This window comes from Wyeomyia smithii, chromosome 3 (assembly GCF_029784165.1).
Source record: "Wyeomyia smithii strain HCP4-BCI-WySm-NY-G18 chromosome 3, ASM2978416v1, whole genome shotgun sequence".
Lineage (NCBI taxonomy): Eukaryota > Metazoa > Arthropoda > Insecta > Diptera > Culicidae > Wyeomyia > Wyeomyia smithii.
This window is the reverse complement of record NC_073696.1, coordinates 176,204,449-176,227,362: the sequence shown is the minus strand read 5'-3', so window position 1 is coordinate 176,227,362 and position 22,914 is coordinate 176,204,449. Positions and strand designations below refer to the sequence as shown.

Here is a 22,914-nt window from a genome sequence, read left to right as displayed (position 1 = left end):
TATGAATTGCAATTGCACTATCTTATGTCTCCGTTTTTTTCCTAAATAATTTTTGGACGTTCTCCTTTCCCCATAGGGTTCGAAAATAAACGGTGTTTGGACGGAACTGGAAGGTGCCTGCATCGAGGAGGACATACCGACGGCGACGCACTACGAGTTGCGTGATTTGCAGGCCGATACCTACTACCGGATAGAGCTGATGGCACACAATGCCATAGGATTCTCGAAACCAGCTCACCTGCTGCTGAAGACTGCCCGAGGTGAGTCCAACAAATCCCTTGGCAGCTTATATAACGTTTACTCGGCTGGATTTGGTTATCCACCAGCCGGCGCTGGCAGCTTCGCATCCCAGCCTACAGATGTTCTACTGTTGTTTGTTTACTCTGTGTGTAGTTTTGTGTTCATTTATCGCTTCTAATATTCACCACTGTCGATCTTTTACGTGACTTAATCACAGCAGGGTGTGAACAATTAATATGAGAACCGTACGAAGCATATTAGTGGAGCGGTTTGTCGCACCAATGATGGTTCACATATTGACGCTTTTACAGCTTAGATAAATTACATCGCACAGACACTCTTGCCTAGCTTATCTGTGAACATCTATATTTTTATATGACTTTTTGCTGTTGTCTACTATCTATTTCCTTTGTATACAATTTGGCTTGCCTTTATTGTTTTTTCCAAAAAATTGCTCTATAATTACGTTTATTATTATTTTACAAATCAATTGAATCATTCGATGCGATTGGCGATAAAATAGAAAGCATTCCATTGGCAAGCATTGGATAAACGGTAAAGAAATCGCGCGCTTGAATAAATGCTAACCAATATCAGATTAGCAATATACATAATCGTTTACGTACTAGGTTTTTTCTTGCATCGAATACAATTTTTCTTCAGTTTTCTACGTTTCATTTAGTAAGTTAAACTTGTCGGAATAGTATTAATTAGATTTTTCAATTTTATCTTAGTTCTAGATATAATTTATTGTCGTATAAGTTCGAAATAAGAAGATAACATTCAACTTAGAAATACTTCATAAGGAACACGCCTCATTTTCAATTGGTGATATACATACTGAAAGCAATAAACGTCGAAAATTCTGACACAACAGACCAAAAAAACGAAGAGCAAAATTGCCGTCTGTTTATCAATGCTAATTTAGAATGTCTCATGTATGTTAATTGGAACATCCTTCTGAATGCCACCCACACCATGTTCACAGCGGCTTTCTGCGCTAGTCTCAAATCCTTTCATGCCTATGTTATACGATGTATCTAATTGTACAGTTTCCGGTCTCCTCTTGGGTTATCCGTTGCAAAAATATGTTTTGCTCACTTCACCTTTCAACTTGAGTGTATCCACATTTGATGTTGTGTTGAACTTTTGGTGACATTTATTTCCGCCCTTTCTGCGACTACGACTCTTTTACAACCAAGACTTACTGGATGCAAAATTATCATGTGCCTATAGAATTTCCGAAACTTATGACAGTAATATATGCAACGAGCCATAACACTGATAGTTAACACTAATCGCTGCTCGTTGATGCATATCTACAGTTTAGCTTCGTAATGTATCATTTCATTAATTCCGCTACATTAGGGGTCTTATAGGACAGCAGATAAATTCAAGTTAGAGTGTGTTCAATTTATGAACAACTGTAGACTAGTATTATACATTTAGTCTTTAGCGTAACATGCGAAACAAAATTTAATAATCGATAGTTTTCAAATTTCAAACCCTTTTGAAAAGGTTTTCTTTTTCCTTATGACAGGATATCATTAATTAAATTCATTGGAAATTTAAGGTTATAATTTCGAATAATAACTGCTCTATCTGTCAGAATTTTTAACTGCACAGCATCCAGCGAACGATTATTTTTGTTTGTTATAGCATACCCCGGAGCAGAGAAACATTTTACCGAAACCTTTCACCGGCAGATACGATGAGGGCATTAAGCGAGTTCATTTTAATTGGTTTTAATCAAGCGGAAATGTCGTATTAAATTGTCGATTGTGTGCATAACGTTTAATGAAGCTACCAGTGCATTATTTACACGCATCGATTTGGCAATAGATTAAAACCGTCATGCATCATGTAGCTCGCAATTTGCTGATGAATTATGTTAGGATTTCAAGAGATGTGAAACAAATCAATAACAGTTGCCTGCCTTGAAATTCATTTTGAGTATATTACGGTGAAAGTGAAACGACTTTATTCGATGCAGTTAACCACAGGGAGTAACTTTTAATATTGAACGACAGCTTTCGGATCTCATTAGATTTTGCAGCATCACTTTCATCGAAAAAGCGGTGAGGCATTGAATCCTAATCGATTCTCATCTTTTCGTCGTTAGCAGAACGGCTTTCGTTTTCATAAATTTTTCATTTTGTCATAGAAATGGAAAAGCTCATCAATCATCTGAAATAAACCCCCGCGTAGCATCGATACACAGACGAGTAGAATTTATCGAAAGTGCTTATTTTGAAATCACCCACTAACACCATCACAGTTTTCAGACAACCTACTCGCACACAAACACGCATAGTTAACCAATCAATCGCCTAAACCCACTCTCACTTAGTTCTGGAACCGTAACGGGTGTTGAAAATTAGTACTCCTCTTTAGGGCAGCATCATCTATCTTTTCCTGCCTTGTTAAGCCCTCAGAGTATGTTAGCCGTTCAAACAGCACCGGCCTGGTATTAAACAATTTCTTTTTGTTGTGGTTATTCCACGCGATGTTTAATCTGTTAATTTTCATCCCCGACGTTCAATTGATGATGTACTAGAAGGATTCGATTGGCTAGCTGATTGTGAAATGCGAAACACCGACCGACATGGGAAGGCTCTATTTCTCGAAGATATATTTTATTACCTTAAGGGAGGACCCTACTCTGGAAAGTCGAAAAATAATAAATTTTCATAATTTTTTTCAGATGATTGAAGTATAGTGATGTGTTCGGGTATTTTGGTTATAGATTAAGGTTTTTTTGGAGATGTATTCAGCATGTCCTCGATACAAATATTGTGAGTATTACGCTGTTGGCAGCGTTTCTCTCGAAATCATATTTTTCAACTATTGGTACGTTTTTCTCAGCATCTACTATACCGATTTGGCTGGAATTTTTTTTAGCGTGTAAAAATAACTTATCTAACTTGTTACATAGCCGTTTCTAAAAATTCCAGAAATAGCCAATGGTCATTTGAGTAAAACAAATTTTTTTTTCATGAAAAATAACTATTTAAAAATTCATAAAACATTGAGAAATTCAGATATCAAAAACGGTTTTATAACAAGTTGGATAATCGATTTTTACATGCTAAAAAATTTCAGCCACATCGATTCAGTAGATGCTAAGAAAAACGTACCACCAGTTGAGAAAACATCACACTTAATCCAAAAAAAGTCGTTCGGTAATTTTTTTTACAATAATCCATCGGTAAAGTGTAATAATACCGGTATTCCTGCAAAAAAGCATCAAATTAACGACTGTTCTGTGAGATCTGTAAGTTTTACCATAATTCTGTTAACTGTTACTGAAATATTGGCTTAATTTTACATTTACCGAAATTTGTGTAACTTTTTACCGAACAACCAGTGAAAATGCCAAATTGTGAATGTGGTGGCCATTTTTCTCATACGTGCAATCGTGCAAGACGCGAATATTTTCTACTGGTGCTGCTGATTTGTTTTAATTGTTGTGCGTAAACATAGGATATTTATAATTTGGAAAGTGTTAATGGATGTACGAGTCGCTAGCATTTTTCGTAAGTAATCTGGTTAATTTAGTTGGATTTTAGACGGTACCGGCAGGCTTATTTATAACCGACTTTTTCTGCCACCGGTCTTTTTTACAGGTGCGTTCGTTATTTTTGTTCATTTTTCAAGTTTCTTTCGGTAAATTTTACTGGCTGCTCGGTTTGGAACATTACCAAAAACCTGCGAAAATTACCGACCACTCGGTTGGTGGTTTCACAAACTGTTCGGTAATTTTCGTAAACACCGAAGATTTCACCGAACGTTCAGCTGTTGAGATTCCGGTAAAATTTTACCGAATTCGGTGTTTTATTTTAAGTGTGATGGTTTCGTGAAAACCGCTGTCAACAGTGTAATATTCACCTAAATGTAGTCCACGACATGCAAAACACATCTTGAAATATACTTCAATCAATAGCAAAAATACCCCAACACTTAGCCTTTCTCTAAATATCCCAAAAAAAAGATTACAAAAATTCATTAGTTTTCGAACTTCTAGAGTAGGGTCCCCCTTTACAATCCCAATTACATTTACCAATTTAACAATCCTCAAATATCAAAATGTCGAATTATTGTAAATAATTTTTCGTCATTATTTGTATGTTACAAAAACGCGCAGCCGTTTTTGATCTGGCTGAAACTTTGCACAGATGTTCCTGTTATGTCATTCCTGGTACTTTTTTGATTTAGACTGATTTGTTAAAAAAGTTGATGAAAAAAGGGTAAAAATTTTTTATTTGATCGGTGTAATGTCAGTGTCGAAGTTGCAGATAACAATTTTCGCTCTCCGAAAAATATATAGGTACACCGAAGAAATTAGGTTTTTCAAACAAAATTTTTTAAAATGTGTACCTAAAAGCTCAGTCAGTTTAGATGCTAGACATATTTTTTGAGCCTTAGGTTGAAACGGTTTAGGTGCCAGAAATGGCCGACTTCGAATTGCAAACATGACGATCTGTTTTAAAATTCGAAGTCGTCTATTTTTGGCTCCTATACCGTTTCTCCTCAATAGACTCGGTGCAGAAAATGTTTGATTACGTCAACACAAAGTCCGAAACTTCAAGTTTAGGAATTGTGTTTGCGCCAAGTCTATTGAGTATTGATGATAAAAAATATTTCTACGACCGGTTAATACGATTTCTTCAGCAAAGTTGTATGACACCACTGAACGCTCCTGAAAATAATAAGACTTAAAATAGATTTTTATCCTGATATTTTTTTGTTGCAAACGACTTTTTTATTTTTTCACTATTTTCAATGGTTGGCCTGTGTATCAAAGGTTACTGAATTTTTTGCATGGAAAAATCTAAAAAAGAGTTTTAGGATATCAAGTTTTTTCTCGAAAAATGTTTTTATCGCGTATAGTTTTTACAATAACTACAATTCCACTATCTTCGCAGAAAAACATTGTTTCTGTTATACGCATGTTTTTTCTTTGACCAGGAAGGAAAACCAAAATGTAATTTTGAATATATTGCATTATTTATAGTTATTTTTACAATTTTTTTTTTTTTTTGGAGAAACAACAAGTGATTTGATATGTCCAGAGTTAGTAAAACTTTCTACTTTATTTAAAATAAAATTTTGGACATCAACGTCTATAACAAATGTTGATGGTCAAAACTTTATTTCGAATAAAGTAGAAACGATAACTTTGCTAGTTTAAACTCACTAACAATAGCCAAATGAGAGCCAAAAAATCATTTAAAAATCGATTTACATGTCACGGGATGAAAACAAATTAAACATCACGCGCAATTACCACTCTCTCGTTAACAAAAGCCAAGATCAATACAAAACTATCCTCCTTGTATGTTTCTTGTTTGTTCTTCTCTCGTTCTTCTTTTTTCTCTTTGTATCTTCCCAATTGCTCTCGTCTAGGAAATTATTACTACGCCAGTGGCAATTCGCGCTCCGTACATTGGTCATCAATCATAACGGGATTGATGTTGACAGCCACGTTTAATTCAATCCATCAACGACGATCGTAAGAGTCAATGTGAGCGCGCGAGTTTGTATTGTATGTATGTGTGTGTGTGAGAGAGAGACAAAACAGAGTGACGGAGAAACAGAAAAAAAAATTCTTCGCTATGCCATTGTTTTGTATCCAGAACCGGCGTCAGCAGTACCTAGCAGTAACAGCAAACAAGAGACCGACAGGCAAGAAATCGTGGAGAAAATGTGTTTTCGAGTTTTCTCGTCCTTACATCGTCAACCATCGAACTTTTCACAGTAGGTACAGGGCAGAGACAGCCTCCGACCATAGCAGAGCAAAAAGTAAATGACCAAACCGAACAGTTTTTATCTTAGTTAAGTGCTGCAACAAGGCATCCACCGTAAAATATCAATTAGAAACGAAATCAATAACCGTTTTAATGCCAAACGATGTGTTCAGACTGTAAAAAGGCAACGGAACAATAATGCAATCGAATGTAAGTAACAGCGCACTGGAATGCAATTCTACTTACCAATTTCTGGAGTTGGGCTGCTATAAGGGACATTAAAACTGAACGAGTATACTAAATATCACCACCGCAGGAAGTAGAGAAAAAAAAAACTAGCTCGAAAGTCTACAGGAAATCAGCGGCGAAAAGTTGTGCTTGGTAAAGCAGCAACCGTGAATGTAAATGAGTAGGACATGAATCAACGGAATAGTGGAATGCAAATAACAGGGAAAATTAATTTTTACTTCTCCTTTATCGCAGACCGCATTGCATTAATTTTTGAAAGTACATTGCAGGCTTTCACGCAACCCACGAAAGGATTGCTTGGAATGCTTGTGGCTAGACATCTAATGGTATTGTGAAATCAACGCGTCATTTATGCGTTTGAAACTCGCATGAAACGTGAAAATCTAGCCGATTTATAATGCGATATTTGTTGTTTCGTGTAGGAATGCAGAACAAAAACCAAAAAGAAGTGTAATCTTTTACACTTAACAATCAATAGTTACTTTATAAATTGCATAACTGCAAAAAAACTGGTAACAAGAAATGTGTGGTGACAACATACAATCAGATAAAATCAACTGAACTAGACGAGGCAAATTAGCTTAATTGGAGAAAGCAGAACATTGAATGAAAACTCATGTATTTATGATTTTTAAAACCATACATTTCTAGGACAAGCAATAAATTTTCCACCCTAAAAATACATATTGTTTCTAAAAAGTTGAAAGCAATGTGTATCGTCTGAGTCGCGTGTCATTATAAGTAAGACTGCTGATAACAGTAGACCAATCTGACATTTTCAAAATGTAGAACGGTTCCGCCAAATGCACTATTACACTGACGATTTAATAAACTGTTGAAGTTGAAAATTTTCTCACTTCAAAAGTTTCCGAAAGCTGCACTAGTTTTCTGTAGTTGGAAAAGTTAGCAGCATACAATACCAAGGATATTTTTTTATCCCAATATCATATTCTACACAATCAACCGTTTTGCCCCGGAAAATGTTTTTGGTTTGTTAGGAAACATATAGTAAAACTGAAACTGAAAATGTCGAAAATCATCGCTCCCTTTTGTTAGACACGAAAATCAATTCTCGCATCGGAGTATAAGTTAATTAGAGTTAGCTAGTGTATTTAATTATTGTGAGCTTCATTAGATCGTGGTACCAGATTGTATCTTAATTATTTATATTAGACGTTAGCAACTCGTTGCACATGAATAGGTAGGTTAGTAAGTCAGATTAAGTTGAGCGAAGCGTTCTCATTGAAATACCGTAGATAATATAGTTTTGGAACTTTATTAAAAGTTGGGAATGATAATAATGCATGTGAAAACGTCTGTGAAAGATATACTGCGGAGCTCATCAAGACTGCAATAATATGAATTATTTTAGTTTTGTACAAAAATAATTTACTTTGTTCTAGTGTAAGGATAGATATCGATTTACGAACAATACTTTCAGTGTTGATGTTAAAACCGAATTTAGATAATGAAAATCGTACCGAAATCAATAAAACAGTTTTCATCGATTATAGTAAATTGTTATAAAACGTTGCATCAATCTCCTAAACAGAAGTATCTTTCACATTTGTATATATCGGTAGATTGCCATAATTGATGTAAATATCACAATTATAGAAACAGTCACGTATACAACCACATTTACCCTTGTTTTAAATACGTCTCAGTTCATCTTTATAGTCCTCTCGGCATTGAAATTAAATAATAATTTTAATTTATGTATTTTATCTGTTATTCACGTGACAAAACATACTTAGTGGTATTGCATTGCGCCCGGTGCACAACCGATGCATTAAGATGTATGAACTTTGTGTTGTCGAAAAAAAAATTCAACATTCAATCAGCAGTTCGATTTTCAATTTTCAAATAGTAAAATGCATGTGTTGCTAATGTTTTTTACTAATGATGTCGGGAAAATGTGAGTTTTCTTTGAAGTAATGAATATGGTTATAGAAATTCAACAGTGAATAAAATGAATGTATGGCGGTATAAATTTTGAAAATTCTTTTCCCTGCGAATATAAGTTATTATTCTTGCTTTGTTTAGTTATAAAGCATGTTTTTTGAACTTTGGTAGCTTTGGTATTTTAGAGAAACTGAAACAGTACAATAGTCGTTTACCGGAAACCAGCTTCGTAATTAGCTGTCCAAATAATGCACTGCTTGAGACCTTGAGATATTTTTCTCTACATTGCTCGCTAGAGTCCTGGGACTTTTATGATGTTTTTTTTTAATGGTTTATGACAGCTCACTTTCTTATCACGTTGAATTGATTACCAACACAAATATTCTCTGATTGATAAATTTGTCCGAGCTCAGGCTTCATGTATTGCTTTCTCATCAGTGCTGTTTGTTGCCACTCAATCATACAGGGTGACAAAAAAGTCCGATCACACAGGAAAATCTCAATATTTCAAAGAATAAGAAGAAAATCAGAATCTGGCTTTCATAGCTTTATTCAGTAATTCATAAAGATACTTCACAGACGATATCTCGGAATTACACTACCTTTCTCTGATCGAACCAGCTTCAGACGTCTCGGAAAGTCGTCGCAAGCGGCGCGCACGTGCTCCAACGGCATATCGTCCCAGATTTTCCTGATAACTCGCTTGAATTGATTCAAATTCGTTATTTTATAGTCGTTCAACTTCGACATCATGTATCCCCACACGAAATAATCCAGTGGATTCAGATCCGGAGACGACGGAGGCCATTCATTCTTCGAAATGAAATCGGTCAAGTTTTCCTCACACCACGCCTGAACAACCTTTGCGGTGTGGGATAAGGCGCCATCTTGCTGGAAGCAGTAGTAATCGTCTTCAAACAATAGTTCAGCTCGAGGCAGAACATTTTTATTCAAAACCGTGTTCAGGTAGTACGCTGCGTTGGTTTTGACCCCTTTATCGATAAAAATAAGAGGCAGTTTACTTCTCTTGCAAATAGCTCCCCAAACCATCACTGACGTCTTATTTTGGAACCGGGAAACGTTCAGCTTGTCCGCAGGAGCTCGCTGGAGGCTCACACTCCAAACTCGATCATTTTGGCGATTGACTGTTTGCTCCAAAACGAACAGCTTCTCGTCCGAAAAAATAATCTCGTCATCTGTGCGCCAACCGAGCAACTCCCGCGACCGTTGGTACCTCTTGTCCTTTGTAGCTTTGGTTTTAAATCCTTGCGCAGAAGCAGGCGGATTGATTCTCGGTTCATTTCAAGGTTCCTGGCCAGCTTCCGTGCAGATTGGGCGGGATTCCGGCGAATTCGGTCTCGTATAATCTTTTTCAGCCTTGGAGTTCTCACAGACCTTGGTCGTCCAGATCGTGCCTTGTCCTCGTTGCCTCCGGTCTCTAGGTACCGATTTATGGTCCGGTACACGAATTTCCGGTTAATTCCGAGCGGTTTTAGGTGTTTGAATATGTGTCCCGGTTTGTACCCTTTCACATATTCAGCGATAACAGCTGCTCTTAACTCTGCCATGGCTCACAACTCAATGTAAACAAACTGCACAGAAACGAAACTCTGCCACTTTGGGCAGCAAAGTTAACCCTTTCATATGACACATAGATGGCACCAGAGAGATGCAACGTGTAGGCTTCAGGCGACCCCAAAAAAGTGTGACCGGACTTTTTTGTCACCGTGTAGTTAATTTTTTCGAAGCAAACACTCCGTTTCGTTCATCAAATGTGTAGTATACAATTTGCAAATATTGTTATACTTTTCGTTCTACGTTCAGAGTACCGGAACAACTTGAGTACGGTTACACAATTTGGACCCAACACATCCAATCGGATAGTCAATATAGTTATCATCTTAAAAATTTTCTGGAGCTTGCCGCTATTGTGAGCGTAATGTTATTTTCGTAACATTTTGCAGCAGCAACAGTATTCCAAACCATTTACTTTAAGTGCAGTTCATTTTTTTTTTGCTGCTTCACTTATGGGTACAGCAGTTTTCAAGAGTAATTAAACGGCAGGAATTGAAACCTGCCGGAGTGGAAACACTTGCATCGCTGGCAAACGGGACAGACAGCGATTATGCTTTCGATCGAGATTTTTTTAGGAATCAACACTTTAGGGAAGGGATTTTGTTTAAATGAACTTTTTTTTCGAATTCAAGTACGTTGGAAGATCCGCTCTAAAGGCGAATTAAAATAATGTTTTAATTCTGAACGCATTTGGAAAGGCAGAACGATGCTTTGGAATAGCAAAAGGCTCTTTAGAAGCGCGCCGATCAACGTCCAGATAATGATTTTAAAAAAAATACTAGTACATATATGTCAAAATGTACAACTATTACTTGTAAAATATTTTTTAATATGAAAAAAAAAACACCACAAATTGGTACATAAAGAAATTTAAACTACTTCTAGTTTCTAATTCTAACTAGTTATATTTGCTTTAAGTGTTTTTCAAACATTCAATTACCGTAAGCCGGTGTGAGATTGTGCCATTCAAACCAATTGTTTGTCAGCCATCTCATGGCGATCACAAGATCAAACTTGTTTCATTAAGTTTCCTTGTATACTGCACGAAAAAAGACTAGCCTTCTGGCCCGAAAAAAATGGCTGAGAAGTCAAGGGTTGGGTGGCACAACCTCACCTACATTGGCACAATCTCACCCCGACTGACGGTATACATGTTATGTCATTTTCAGATTTGTTTATCGAAAAAATCTCGCGTAACTTTTTAAAAAAGATCTAAATAACTATGAGCGATTCCCTTCTCTTTCACTCTGTTTCGTTAATTACAGCGTCAATATAAAACTTCTCAACTACGGACGGTGTTATAAAAAAATACGCAAAGGGTGAGGTCAAAAACTCCAAGTGAACCGTCAAATCGAGACCAAGTTTGCAAAGTAAACAAACTCATGCGTGTTACTTTTCGTACAGAATGTGTGTTGCGATCAGTGCTGATAAAAGTCATTATCCCCAGCAAAATTCTTCGAAAATTACAGCCAATCATTTTCAATTTTCACTTTCAATTATCGCAGCACTCTTTCAGATACACTAGATTTTCGTCCTAGTAACGTGCTGTTATACTCAGATGAAATAGATCGCGCGCATCGTTCACGGTTACGGAATAAAATTTGACGACAAATCCAACCAAATGATCTTCACTTCAAAGAGAAAAATAAAAACAAACAGTCCACTCAACCAAAATAAACCTCACCGAAACACTTTTTCACTGACACTGACCGATACCTTGACAATCTTCGTTAACTGATAAACTGATTTTGTTGTCTTGCTTCCATCGCATGAAATATAATGAGGTGTTTTGACCAGAGTAAGCAGTGTGACTTTGTACTCGTATCCAAGTGAGTTTTAAAACTTGCTTGCACATTTATTTTCGGTTTGCACGTAAACCCTACTTACAGTGCATTACACTTGAGTTAGATTTGAGTTTGAATCCTGCATTACAACAATTGCATAAAAATCGAATTGCGATGAAATTCGAACCGCGTTTGCTGCAACAGTTTGTTGCATTGTGCTTTGAAAGCAATAATTTGATCTAAAAACAAAACTCATCGCGTCACATCATCGCCTGCATCGTTGGATACATCGTGCACTACATGCATTGCACGCATTTAAACTCAATCGATCAGAGTGTGCGGTGCAAAAAAACTCAAACTATCGAGAGAAAGCAGATTCAAGTTGGATTCAAATTTGGAAAAGTGTTACTCAGTTCAACTTTGCACGAGTTCATGCCATCACTGGTTTTGACAGTTCACTTCCATGCAAAGAGCGGGAAGGGAGAACTCTGAAAGGATTGTAAAAAATAACGTTTATGGATGCTTTTTTTTCACTTTCACTCAAGAGTGTCAACGATATTTTGATATTAACCCTGGCTGCGATCAGTATAAATTTTGTGCGATTATGCAATTATGGTTTAAACGAAAAATGTGTTCGTTATGCTCGTATTAGGTATGAGTGATACATTGAAAATTGAAAAAATGTATGTATGTGATGGAACAAGCATTGAAACTCAGTAATATATCCTTATGAAGATTCGAAATTTCATTACACTTTCTAGTGGGTATGAAAAATCATGTGAAATTAAATGCTGTTGCCAGAATTGTTTTAAATACAATATTAGCAAAGTTTTTTTTTCCTGTATGCCTGAAGGGCACTGGGTTCTGAAATGCTACTGCGACATTCATGCTGATTGTCTTTTGTGGCGGGCCTCGATAGAAAAGGGTTGCATTATTTACTGCTTTTCTCTTTGCGTATCTCTTTAACTATAACACAGTCTCTATTTTCAACGATTACTTGCCACAAATCGCAAGATTATAGCATTACCTAGCTTACTATGCAAAAAGTGAAAAATGTGAATATCTTAGTTAGTCTTATTCGTATTTGCGGCGTAGCTTCCAGACTAAACTTAGACTAGAGCTTAGAAAAAACTCATTCAGTGTAGTTGCATTGGTATGCGTAATAATAGGGATATCTGTCAATTTGTTTTGTTTTGGTCATTATCGCCATCGTCTTTTTCTCTCGTTTCCATTTCATATTTCCATCTCGCAAATGTGCTGAAAAAAATACCTGACATTTTTTCACGTGGAACGAGAACCAAAACAAACCAGTTTTCACACATACGTGTGAATGTGTTGGGGACACTGGCCAACAGTGTTTCAAGCAGAGATTTTTGCAATCCTTGAATGTGCGAATGTGTGTCTGACTAGAAAATACAAACATTCATACATTTGTATTTTCTCTGATAGCCAAGCAGCGCTGAAAGCACTTGATGCTTCATCCAAGATTGTCTGGGAATGTATTTTCACATTGCAACAGCTGTGTCAAACAAACTCAGTAAATTTGTATTGGGTTCCAGGACATTGTGGCATTGGTGGGAATGAAAGGGCAGTCGAACTTGCAAAACAGGGATCTAACTCACAGTTTATCGGCCCAGAACCTTTCTGCGGTATATCAAACTGTGTAGTGAAAATGGAGCTTGAACGCTGGGAGGAACAAAAGGTTATAACCAATTGGTTGGATGTCAAAAAGTGTGCCCAATCTTAATGATTTATAACACCAAACGAGAATCATTCAAAAAAGCTCCTAGAGATCAACGAAAGAGCTCTTTGTACATACGTTGGCCTAGTAACGGGGCACTGTTCGAGTAGATGTCATTTAAAGAACATTGGCCGGGTTCAGGATGATATCTGTCGCTTTTGTAATTAGGAAAGCGAGGGATCGGAACATCTGCTGTGCAGTTGTGATGCATTATTTAAACGCAGATCAAGGTTTCTTGGCAGTGGCTGTGAATCCTAGGAAGGTGATTGGCTTCATAAACCATACTTTACCTGACTGGGAGCGGTTCTGTGCAGGTACCTGATAACTCAACGATAGTGGTCATTGTTTTTTACAAGGGAACACGTATAGCAATTGAATGGGATATAAAAGTTCACATCAATGGACAACGTACCGGATTCTAATTCCCTAACAAAAAAATGTGTTGGTAACTTACGAAACTACACTCTGCTTCTTTCGGGTGTAGTCGGTGTCAGAAGTGTAATCAGAGACAGAAAAAGTGTAGTCTGGAAAATGAAAAAAAAAACAGTTACAGTGTAAAAAGTGTAGTCCGAGTGTTGCTACACCGCGGAAACGAATTCGACATGAGTGTAAGCGACTTGCTTTTTATTTATTCCGCTTTTTGTGTATGCTTTCACTGTTCTACTATAGCAATCTCGTTCCTCGTACCGTCAATTAGCACTAGAGCTAATGATGGTGATCGGCGATAAAATCGGCGATAAACATTCGATCTTTTTCAGCGTGTGAGTCAACTTTGTCTCTAAGTCGATTGTAACAATTATCGTACGATATGCTAGTCCCAGTGAACCAATTCGGAGATTCGCTGAGATAATTCATTCCCCCCTCTCCGCAAAAAGGAGAGGATCATTTGAAGCCAAATTGTTATTTTATCTTCGAGTTTCGCTTACACTCTTGATATTACATTAAACAGATGTCAAATAAGTTAATTTAACGTGGAGATAAACCTATTTTTGTATTGTAGGGGAATTGGGGCAAAATCGACGTTTTGCTGACATTTCACGTAGATCAGACACCTACCATTCGATTTCTGAATTTTGTTTACTCAATATAAGACATAACTTGACAACGACTTTTAGATATTGACGCATTACCATTGATGCTCTACGTACTCGATATTATTTTGCTTTGTGAAATATACCAACACCATGCCAAAACCGGTTTCGTAGAATCACCGTTTTGAGCTCAGTTTTTGTCCGATTTAAGATCTGTTTTTTTTAAAGACGAGTAAGAAGATGCTGATATGTGGACAAACTCTTAGAATTTTGATATTTGGTCCTGAAACAAAATGGCGTCGAAAAAACATCAAAAATTTTCGATTTCTCAAAAATTAAAAAAGGCGCCATAGTTGCCCCTTAAGTTGAAACATGTTCAAACTAGGGGAAATTTATTTTCGCATTGAACTTCATTGAAAAATCATGCATAGAAGCCAAGGCAAAGAATTGTTGCACTGTTTAATAAATGACGGTGAAAATTTGGAAATAGAGCGTTTCATATTAATTATACTAGAGCCTGGCCAACGACAACGTAACGATATTGTTGTGGAAGGCGAAGTCTAAAACACATTTAATCTTATTAAATTGTAAAGACCTGAATCATCTTTGTATCAATCAAACGCAAATTGTAGACTGGCTGTTGACCTGGATTGTGGTCAAAACACTGAAGAGGATAATCCCTGCGGAGAAAGTTTAGCTCTTGGTTTTGGGATATATTTCCAACTATACCAATTAGCAACATGTTACTGTCTTTTTATCTTAGAATTTTAGCAGATTATACTTCCTGCCAAATGGAACAGCAATAGGAAAGTTATACCTAACAGATGGTCCAGAGTGTGATAAAAGTTTGCCTGCGTCCGGAGCAAACTTTTATCTGTCTCTTCACCACATACAGTGTTAGAGCAAATAAACAAGTAATCAAAAACCACAACAGCATTTCTGACCACTTGGTTCTCAAGATATACTAATAGAAATGAAACAGTTGGGTTCGGGACGAAAAAGACGCCATCCAACACCAGCAGAGGATGAACAAAGTAGTGAGAGTTCAAAGTGTGACGAATTTATAGAGCGCAACATCTGCTGCAGGATTTTTTTCCTGCACTTTGTATGTGCGAATTCCGTAACATTGTTAGGAAACAAGTTTGCCAGTCGAAATAGTTTCCTGGGACGAATTGCCATTTGTTTGGAGACAATTGGCAGCGAAGTTTTAAATTGATGGTATCCCAAGGACGGCGCAATGTTATCAAGTACGCAAATGGATGTGCATTGTCGCCGTCTCCGGCATAACATGTTGCTGTCTGAAGTGGCAGTTTTACTCATTGCGAGTTTTGATTCAACTTGCCTGATTTAAATGGCAGCCTTGGTTACTTTTTTGTGCTAAGTTAAACAAAATAATGTTCGTCCTAATATAATGTTGCTCAATTCTCCTGAAGTTTTATGGCAGACCTAAAAAATTCTTGTAACGTGGAAAAAGCTCTAAAACACTGAATATTGGTCCTTATTTTTGTTTTCGTACGAATGTGATTAGGATTCCTATGGGGCCATCCACATACCACGTGGACAGCTGGGGGGGGGGGGGGTGTGGCTAATGTTCACGGTTCATACAATTCTTTTAGAATTTATATGGGCAGTTGTCCACGGAGAGGGAGGGGGGGGGTTAAAATCGTTAAAAATCTGTCCACGTGGTATGTGGATGGTTTATATTATCTTTCGATCAATTGAATCGTTCGAATGTTTCTTTATTAAGCACAATCGAAAATAAAAATAGCATTTTTCAATTCACTTGAATCAATGTTTTAGTTCAAATATCGGATCCAATTGTAAACAGAAATAGGAGCGATGGATTGGGGGTAGTGGAAAAAAAATTGGACACAACACCTGCTATTTTTTTTTTCAAAAGTAATAAACAAATCAGTTATCTTAAGTGTTAGTGAAAAAACTAGTTTCTGTTAAAAGAATTCTTTGGTAACAGACAATTTGGTCATGTTCGTACTCATGCTAGAAAAAGTCATGCGGCTCTCATTGAAATTTGATACAAAAATTAATCCATTTCTCTATACCATCGACGATCGAAATTTTAAATTAGTGTGTAATTTGGAATACTCTTCCCATAAATTAAAAGTAGCAATCTCTGTTTCGATTGCTTCTGCTTAAAAGTAGTTTTTTTCATACCACATTTATTCCACAAAGTCGCTTAAGTTCTTTCTACGTAGTTTTTGACACGAATTATGGGTTGATTTAAAAATATTACGTTTTATATCGTTTGTAACCAAATTTTTGACGAATTGTTTTTTTATCAACTCTGTCACAGTCACTATGTATCAATACATACACATTCCCCCATTGAACAGAAAAAAAGTGTTCAAAACGGCACGATTCCGTTTACTTACCGAGTAGACAATAATAATCCATCAAATTGTAAAAAAGAAATCGACAGCCCTTCAACTAAAACTATCTTTTCATGTATTCAAATCAAAACAGTCATTACAATCACATTAAAATCTCTAGACAATTCGGTGCGCTAATGTGAACTATGTTTGGAAAATAATAGAAAGGAATCAATAATTGTTGCTTTCATCGGCAAATCAACCAATATTTATGTTAACAATTATGGTCAAACAGGTGTCATTTTCATCCAGTAGCATAATAATGACAGCTTAATAATCATTGGAAAGGCAAAAAATGGATAATCAAGTTATAATTGAACAGAAGCGTTTAACTTAACGATGCAAAAAGCGTTGTATATATGGTTCATAATAGATGGTAAACAGGAGAAAACGAAATAAACGAGGTGGAATCAACAATCACAAAATTGTTTTTTCTGAGGATTTAGGCCGTGGTGTGAGTATTCACGTAACTCATATATTCCGTGCAAGTGCACTGCCACATTTCCAATTATTTGAGCATACTGGATTGAATTATTAATGACCAATAAATAAAAGTGTAACAATTCACCACCTGCGCGGTTTTCCAATTGGCGGTAAACATTACCGCGATTCTATGTGTTTGTGACAGGCATTCATTGCAGGGAACGCAACCAGAACCATCCATTAAAAGGTAATTATAGCCAGAAATCGATTATAGAAACAAATAGTCGACGGTCTACCTTAAAAAGCTTACTGAATGATTAACAGTTTCTAGAACCACTTTCCTGATTCACTTTTCATAGTATATTTTAGATTTAACAATAATCGCAGTGATTGACACTCATTGTACATAAGTCTTAGATTCACTGTCCGGCTTTAGGTATAGCGTCTGTATTCAATGTGATGAAAATCAAACTTGACTGTCGTTTATTATATCTGAATATTCCATAAACTATGTATCACTCGCTTTCAATGTACACGTTTAGAAATAGGCAAATTTTACGATTACTTTTAACTACACATCTCAACATCAGCATAATTTTACATAAAAAATGTATTACGACAGAGATCCGCTACATCCAACAAACATAAGACAGATTGAAACACAATATATCGACGACAGTTGTTTAAACTGCTTCACAGTTCGCTCAGTCATTGTTCCATAACATTGCATGCTACTAATCATCGCATTTCTGCCTGTCGATTGCATTCTGTGTTGAATAGTTCCGATTATCTTCAATTTCCTATACCCTAGGGAAATGTATCTTGTTTGATTTGGTTGATGGTAATTAAGGTTGGTTTAATCGGTTGATAGTACTAAAATCGAGCGTAAAGCATTTTTTACTCTGAGATTGTCATTTTTTTCGCTTTATAGTGTTTTCGGTATTTTATTGCATTTTTGGGTATTATAAATGACGCACGCACACATTTTGGTGATTTCTAACATGTCTCTTTTTCCAATTAGATTCTTAACATTGAAACCTCTTTTACTACCGTCAACGTGAATTTATCGCATTGACCTACAATTACAATCTATCTGGTGGCGTATTTACAGTAAGCTGTAAAATTGTTTTGTTTGAGGATATTATTCTTCGCTGCAAAAAAATAGGATATAATAACTTAAGACATGGAACAAAACATAAATTCCATTACATGAATAAAAACTCCTATTGTTATTAAAGAATTATGTTAGAAAATTAAAGCCTTGGTGCTACATTCCGATTCGGAACTCGAAATTTTGTTTATTATACACAGACTTCGCAACCAACTGTTTAGTGTACAGGACAATTGCAGGGCTAGCACTACAATCCCACTGACACTAACAGGCTCTCTCGAGCTGAGACTCGAACCTACGACGACTGGCTTGTTAGACCAGCATTGCACCTCCAGACCAACTGGGAGAACGGTACTATACTTATATGGTATTAAAATTATATTGCATAGTGCAAATATTCCCAATAGTTACAATAGTTACATTTTTTTTTTCATAATTCACCTGTTTGATGTATCCATGGCGTAACTTTGTTTGAACTGATTTTCTGTTATTTACTTTATTATATTAGAAAAACACTCTCAACCTAGTAATGGTAGTTGTTCATTGATGTTTTATATCGATTGCTACTATGAGTACACGGCTCTTACCCTACACAAAATCCAATATTTATCGTAGCAATCTGTGTGCTGCACAGCTTTGCTAAATCAATAGATCATCTCACCGAATCTCCTTAACCGCACTAGTGGTAACACTGTTTACCTTTTGGACTTTGTGCTTTTTTTTGATGGAGCAATCGTGTGCGTTATTGAAATGATTTGCCATAATTGAGAACTAAACTACATTGCCTGGAGGTTACCAGTATCTGTCAAACTCAGATGCTTGACGCCACCGTGCGACGGTCAATAGCATAATTCCAATCTATGTCAGTATTCTTAATATCACTGTTATAACTTAATTAGCGTCAATACCATAAGATAACATTGAAAAAGGTGGAACACTTAAACTGCGACGACCATGTTCTCAACATAACGTAGAACTTATCTTGAAAAGTTGGTGGTTTGCAACACAATTGGTGAGCATGTGTACAAAAAGAGTACTATTATGCACTTATAAATGTTTCTCGTTTTATACTTCCCAAGAGATTACAGAGTGCATTTTCGTTCTTTGCTTTACTCAATGGCACAATTTATTATGCATGATAGCATCTAAACGTTTAAGTTTAAAAAAAAACCGTGCCAATTCTGCATCTTATGGTAGAAAACATAAGTTTTTGAATTTAATCAACAGACGGACACAATCTGCTGTGCATTTTTGCTCTAAAAAGTTCCCAACCAGCGGGAATTTAAAGCCCTAGTCGTCCATAAAACATATATTCTGCTAATTCCATGGATAGTAATTTCTCCTCCAGGATAGCTACGTGCAGCATACAGGTAGAGCTCCATTCACTCGGTGAAACTTACACAGTCAAGTATAATTAGGATCCCGTAGTGAGAAGCAGTAATGGAACTTATTAGTCTTGCCATAGCCACAACGCTATTTAACTCAACACCATAAGTAGCTGCCCTGCTGCTGGATCTATGTGTAACTACCTTTTATAGCCTCCATTTCACGAGCGTGAACAAGAACGCTTTTGAAAGTTCTATCCATTTGATAAATCACGAATGGTTTTACCATATTAGTAACGGTAAACCCTATAGCATAAACAAACAAGAGCTGTTCTATACTGAACAGTATTTTTTAACAGATACGAATTATTTCATGTTTTCCCACGAGAACACCGCTCCCCCCACGCAACGCCACTGTTACAGGGTTGCCTCTTTCTGGCTTGTAGGACCAGTAGTCCAGAGCTACAACTAACGCTCTTTAAGTATAAGCAGGCATCCGACGCAAGATGGTAGAAGCATGAAAAGCGGGAAGTGTAATGTAAAAGTTTAACTTCCGCTTTTCCGCCGCTTTGTGGTGAACCGGGAGAACTCGCGTTGCTAGGCTGTAATCTATCCAGCGCATTGTGCACCAACTGGTCGTGATGCCGTGTGGCTAAGAGGTTAAAGAGAATCCCACGTGGCCGGCCAGCAGCCGACCTGGTGAAACCTCGCTTCTGCGTAATGAAATTACCCTTTAGCTAGTTGGTAAAACTTCCGTAGCTACTCCGTCTTCACCGCTCATGGCGTTTTCCAGCTTAATTGAATGTGGGTGTTTCTGTCTTTGAAATTTTCACTAATCTCCTATAGTCCGCCTGTTAAGAATATTGCAGGCACCCGTTCGTATAGAAATAACCTTTTTTTGCAAATATTGTGTGTAATGTAGCATGTGAAGAACCATTATTAACAAATTCAGATTTCGTAGATGATAACAAAATGTTTTCTAAGTCACCCGTTTGCGGTATATTTTTCCTTGTTTCACTATTGCTAACTCCCACAGTGCTGATAAAGTATAAAGCTTGAACAAACACGGTATTCGTGATTTATCTCTCGGCACTTTTTTTCACTGGCTTTGTGTTACTGTTCCTGACACTCATCCGTCCTTTTTGTAGGATATATTTTCCGTTTGCATTGTACATTTAATTATAACTCAGTAATTAATTTTCTCACCCGCTGTCTCCTTTCGACCTTCTATCGGAATTTCTGTTTAAGTTTTGGTTTTAATTTGTCAAATAAATAGTCAAGGTTTCCGAACTAATTGCTTTTCTTCTTTTGTCAATTTATTCGCTTCTCTATTTTTTTCAACTGCCGCAAAAAACAATAAATCGAACTGGATAGGTATCGACGAAGTACTGCGGGTTGATGAACATGCCCTTTCTTCAGCCGCCATCATCGGGATAGTGGTCGGTTGTGTCTTGCTGTTGCTGCTGGTCATCGATATCCTGTGCTGTCTGATAGGCAATCTTGGCCTGCTAGCGACGATGTGTAGAAGAACCAAACGTTCCCCATCGGAGTTGGGCGATGAAGAGAAACTGGGAAGGTAAGTGACGTAAAGCTTTTAAGGTATAGATATCATATGAAGACTATTGTGATGCCACAAATATCGAATTCGAAACTTTGTTAGTTGATTATTTAAAATGGTTGTGTTCTATTACTATTCGACGATCAGTTTTGGTTAAAATTGTTTGACCTCGCTCAGCCAGTATGAGTTTGAATAGGATTCATACTGAACAATTTCACTCTGTTCTGCTCTGTTGCGACTTACAGAGCCACTAAAATTATCTAAACTTTGCAAAACAAACCGCCATGAACGATATTGCTGCAATTGATCATTACTGCTCCCAAAATGGTGATTCACGAAAGGCATAATCAATTGTCTTTTTGGTTTGAGCACATGTTTTTTTAAGATTGTTCTAATACCTAGTTGGCATGTCTCGGAAAAAAATCAAGATCGAATCTTTGAATTCATCCTACATGTCGTCCCACCAATCATTCCTCGTGATGCCAGAGTCAACAAGATGATTGGTATTTAACTTGCTTAAAAGATTTCATTGTCGCTTGGTTATTAAAACATAAATAAATACTTACATGTCTGACATGACAGAGTAGTAGTTTTGAACATCCTACCTATGTTGTGAACACATCACAATAATAAATTCTATTTATCTTTAAGACAAAAGATACCTTATTAAATGTGTGTGTGTGTGTGTGTGTGTGTGTGTGTGTGTGTGTGTGTGTGTTTGTGTGTGTGTTTGTGTGTGTGTGTCTCTGTGTGTGTCTGTGTGTGTATGTGTGTCTGTGTGTGTGTGTGTGCCTGTGTGTGTGTGTGTGTGTGTGAAATTCAACTGTCGTACTGCACCAATATTAAACACAATCATAGCGAAATGCTAAGCTAAAAAAAAACGCTCTCAACATTTAAAATCAATGCACATCCTATTCATTGATGCCCATCTGTCAAGTATCATTCAGCCTGGATGCTGTTGCAGAAAAAATTCGTTGGACATTCAGTATCCTTGGCTTCTGTTGGAAAATCTCTCCTTATGGCGGCTTCGAGATCTTTCTAGAAGATCTGCAGAATTTTTTGGTTCATGCTCAGATGTTTTCTTCCTCAGTTTCAAGAGACACCACTTCAGTCCTAGCCTCATCTTCATGAACCGACCTGCATTGTAACACATAAACACCTTTACCAAAAGCAATAAAGAAAATATATCCAGCGAGAAACGCAGGAGAAAAATCACGTCCGTTCGCGTTCGTGGTTTACTTCGATCTCCACAAAAGATACCTTATTAAATGTACCTAAAATATCAAGAAATTCGACTTTATACGATTTTTTACGCGGAGAAATAATCCCGTTTTGTTTAATACACTGATAATTGTTTACTGTATGAAGTGAATTGTATTTTTTTGTCTACGCGTTAAAACTTAGTAAAAAATCACTGGAGTCGCTAAAAAGGAATGTCGATTGTCTTTTTAAACCAAATGCATCGCGTGACATAACTCACTAACTATAGTAATCGGGTCTGTTCTCAAGAAAGAAAATTACGCTTTAGTGCTACCGTAAAAACCATCTCGAGAATAAAATACAGGGTGACCACTGTGAAAGTGATACACTTTATTCATACTTCCAAAGAGATCTTGTGTTTTATTTCACCCAGCTTTCCTAGCATGTGCCCCTAATTCCAATGATTCAAATTGGAAGAGGATGCATCACTTCTGAATAGCCAATACCTTATGCGCTGAATCTTGTTGAAAGCAGAAACTTTCTTCTCGAAATAATTCCTTGGTACAGGGCCAAAAATGGTCTTTAATAGCGTGTTGAATATAGTACTCTTAATTATTTTTTCCTCCCCTGTCGATGAA

At 36.8% G+C, this 22,914-nt stretch overlaps 1 protein-coding gene across 18 annotated transcripts in view; it reads left to right on the top strand.

Annotated features, from left to right (window-relative positions):
* The window catches only part of LOC129732487 (fasciclin-2), a 126,419-nt gene that overhangs the window by 93,526 nt on the left and 9,979 nt on the right, over nt 1-22,914 (top strand). For 17 of the 18 annotated variants that reach the window (XM_055693401.1, XM_055693406.1, XM_055693402.1 and 14 more), the window contains 2 exons: nt 77-260; nt 20,893-21,094. In XM_055693401.1, the coding sequence (XP_055549376.1) occupies nt 77-260; nt 20,893-21,094 (386 nt within the window). Of the gene's footprint in view, nt 1-76; nt 261-5,646; nt 15,842-20,892; nt 21,095-22,914 lie in introns of those variants that run through there. The other variant, XM_055693414.1, reaches the window with a different exon arrangement.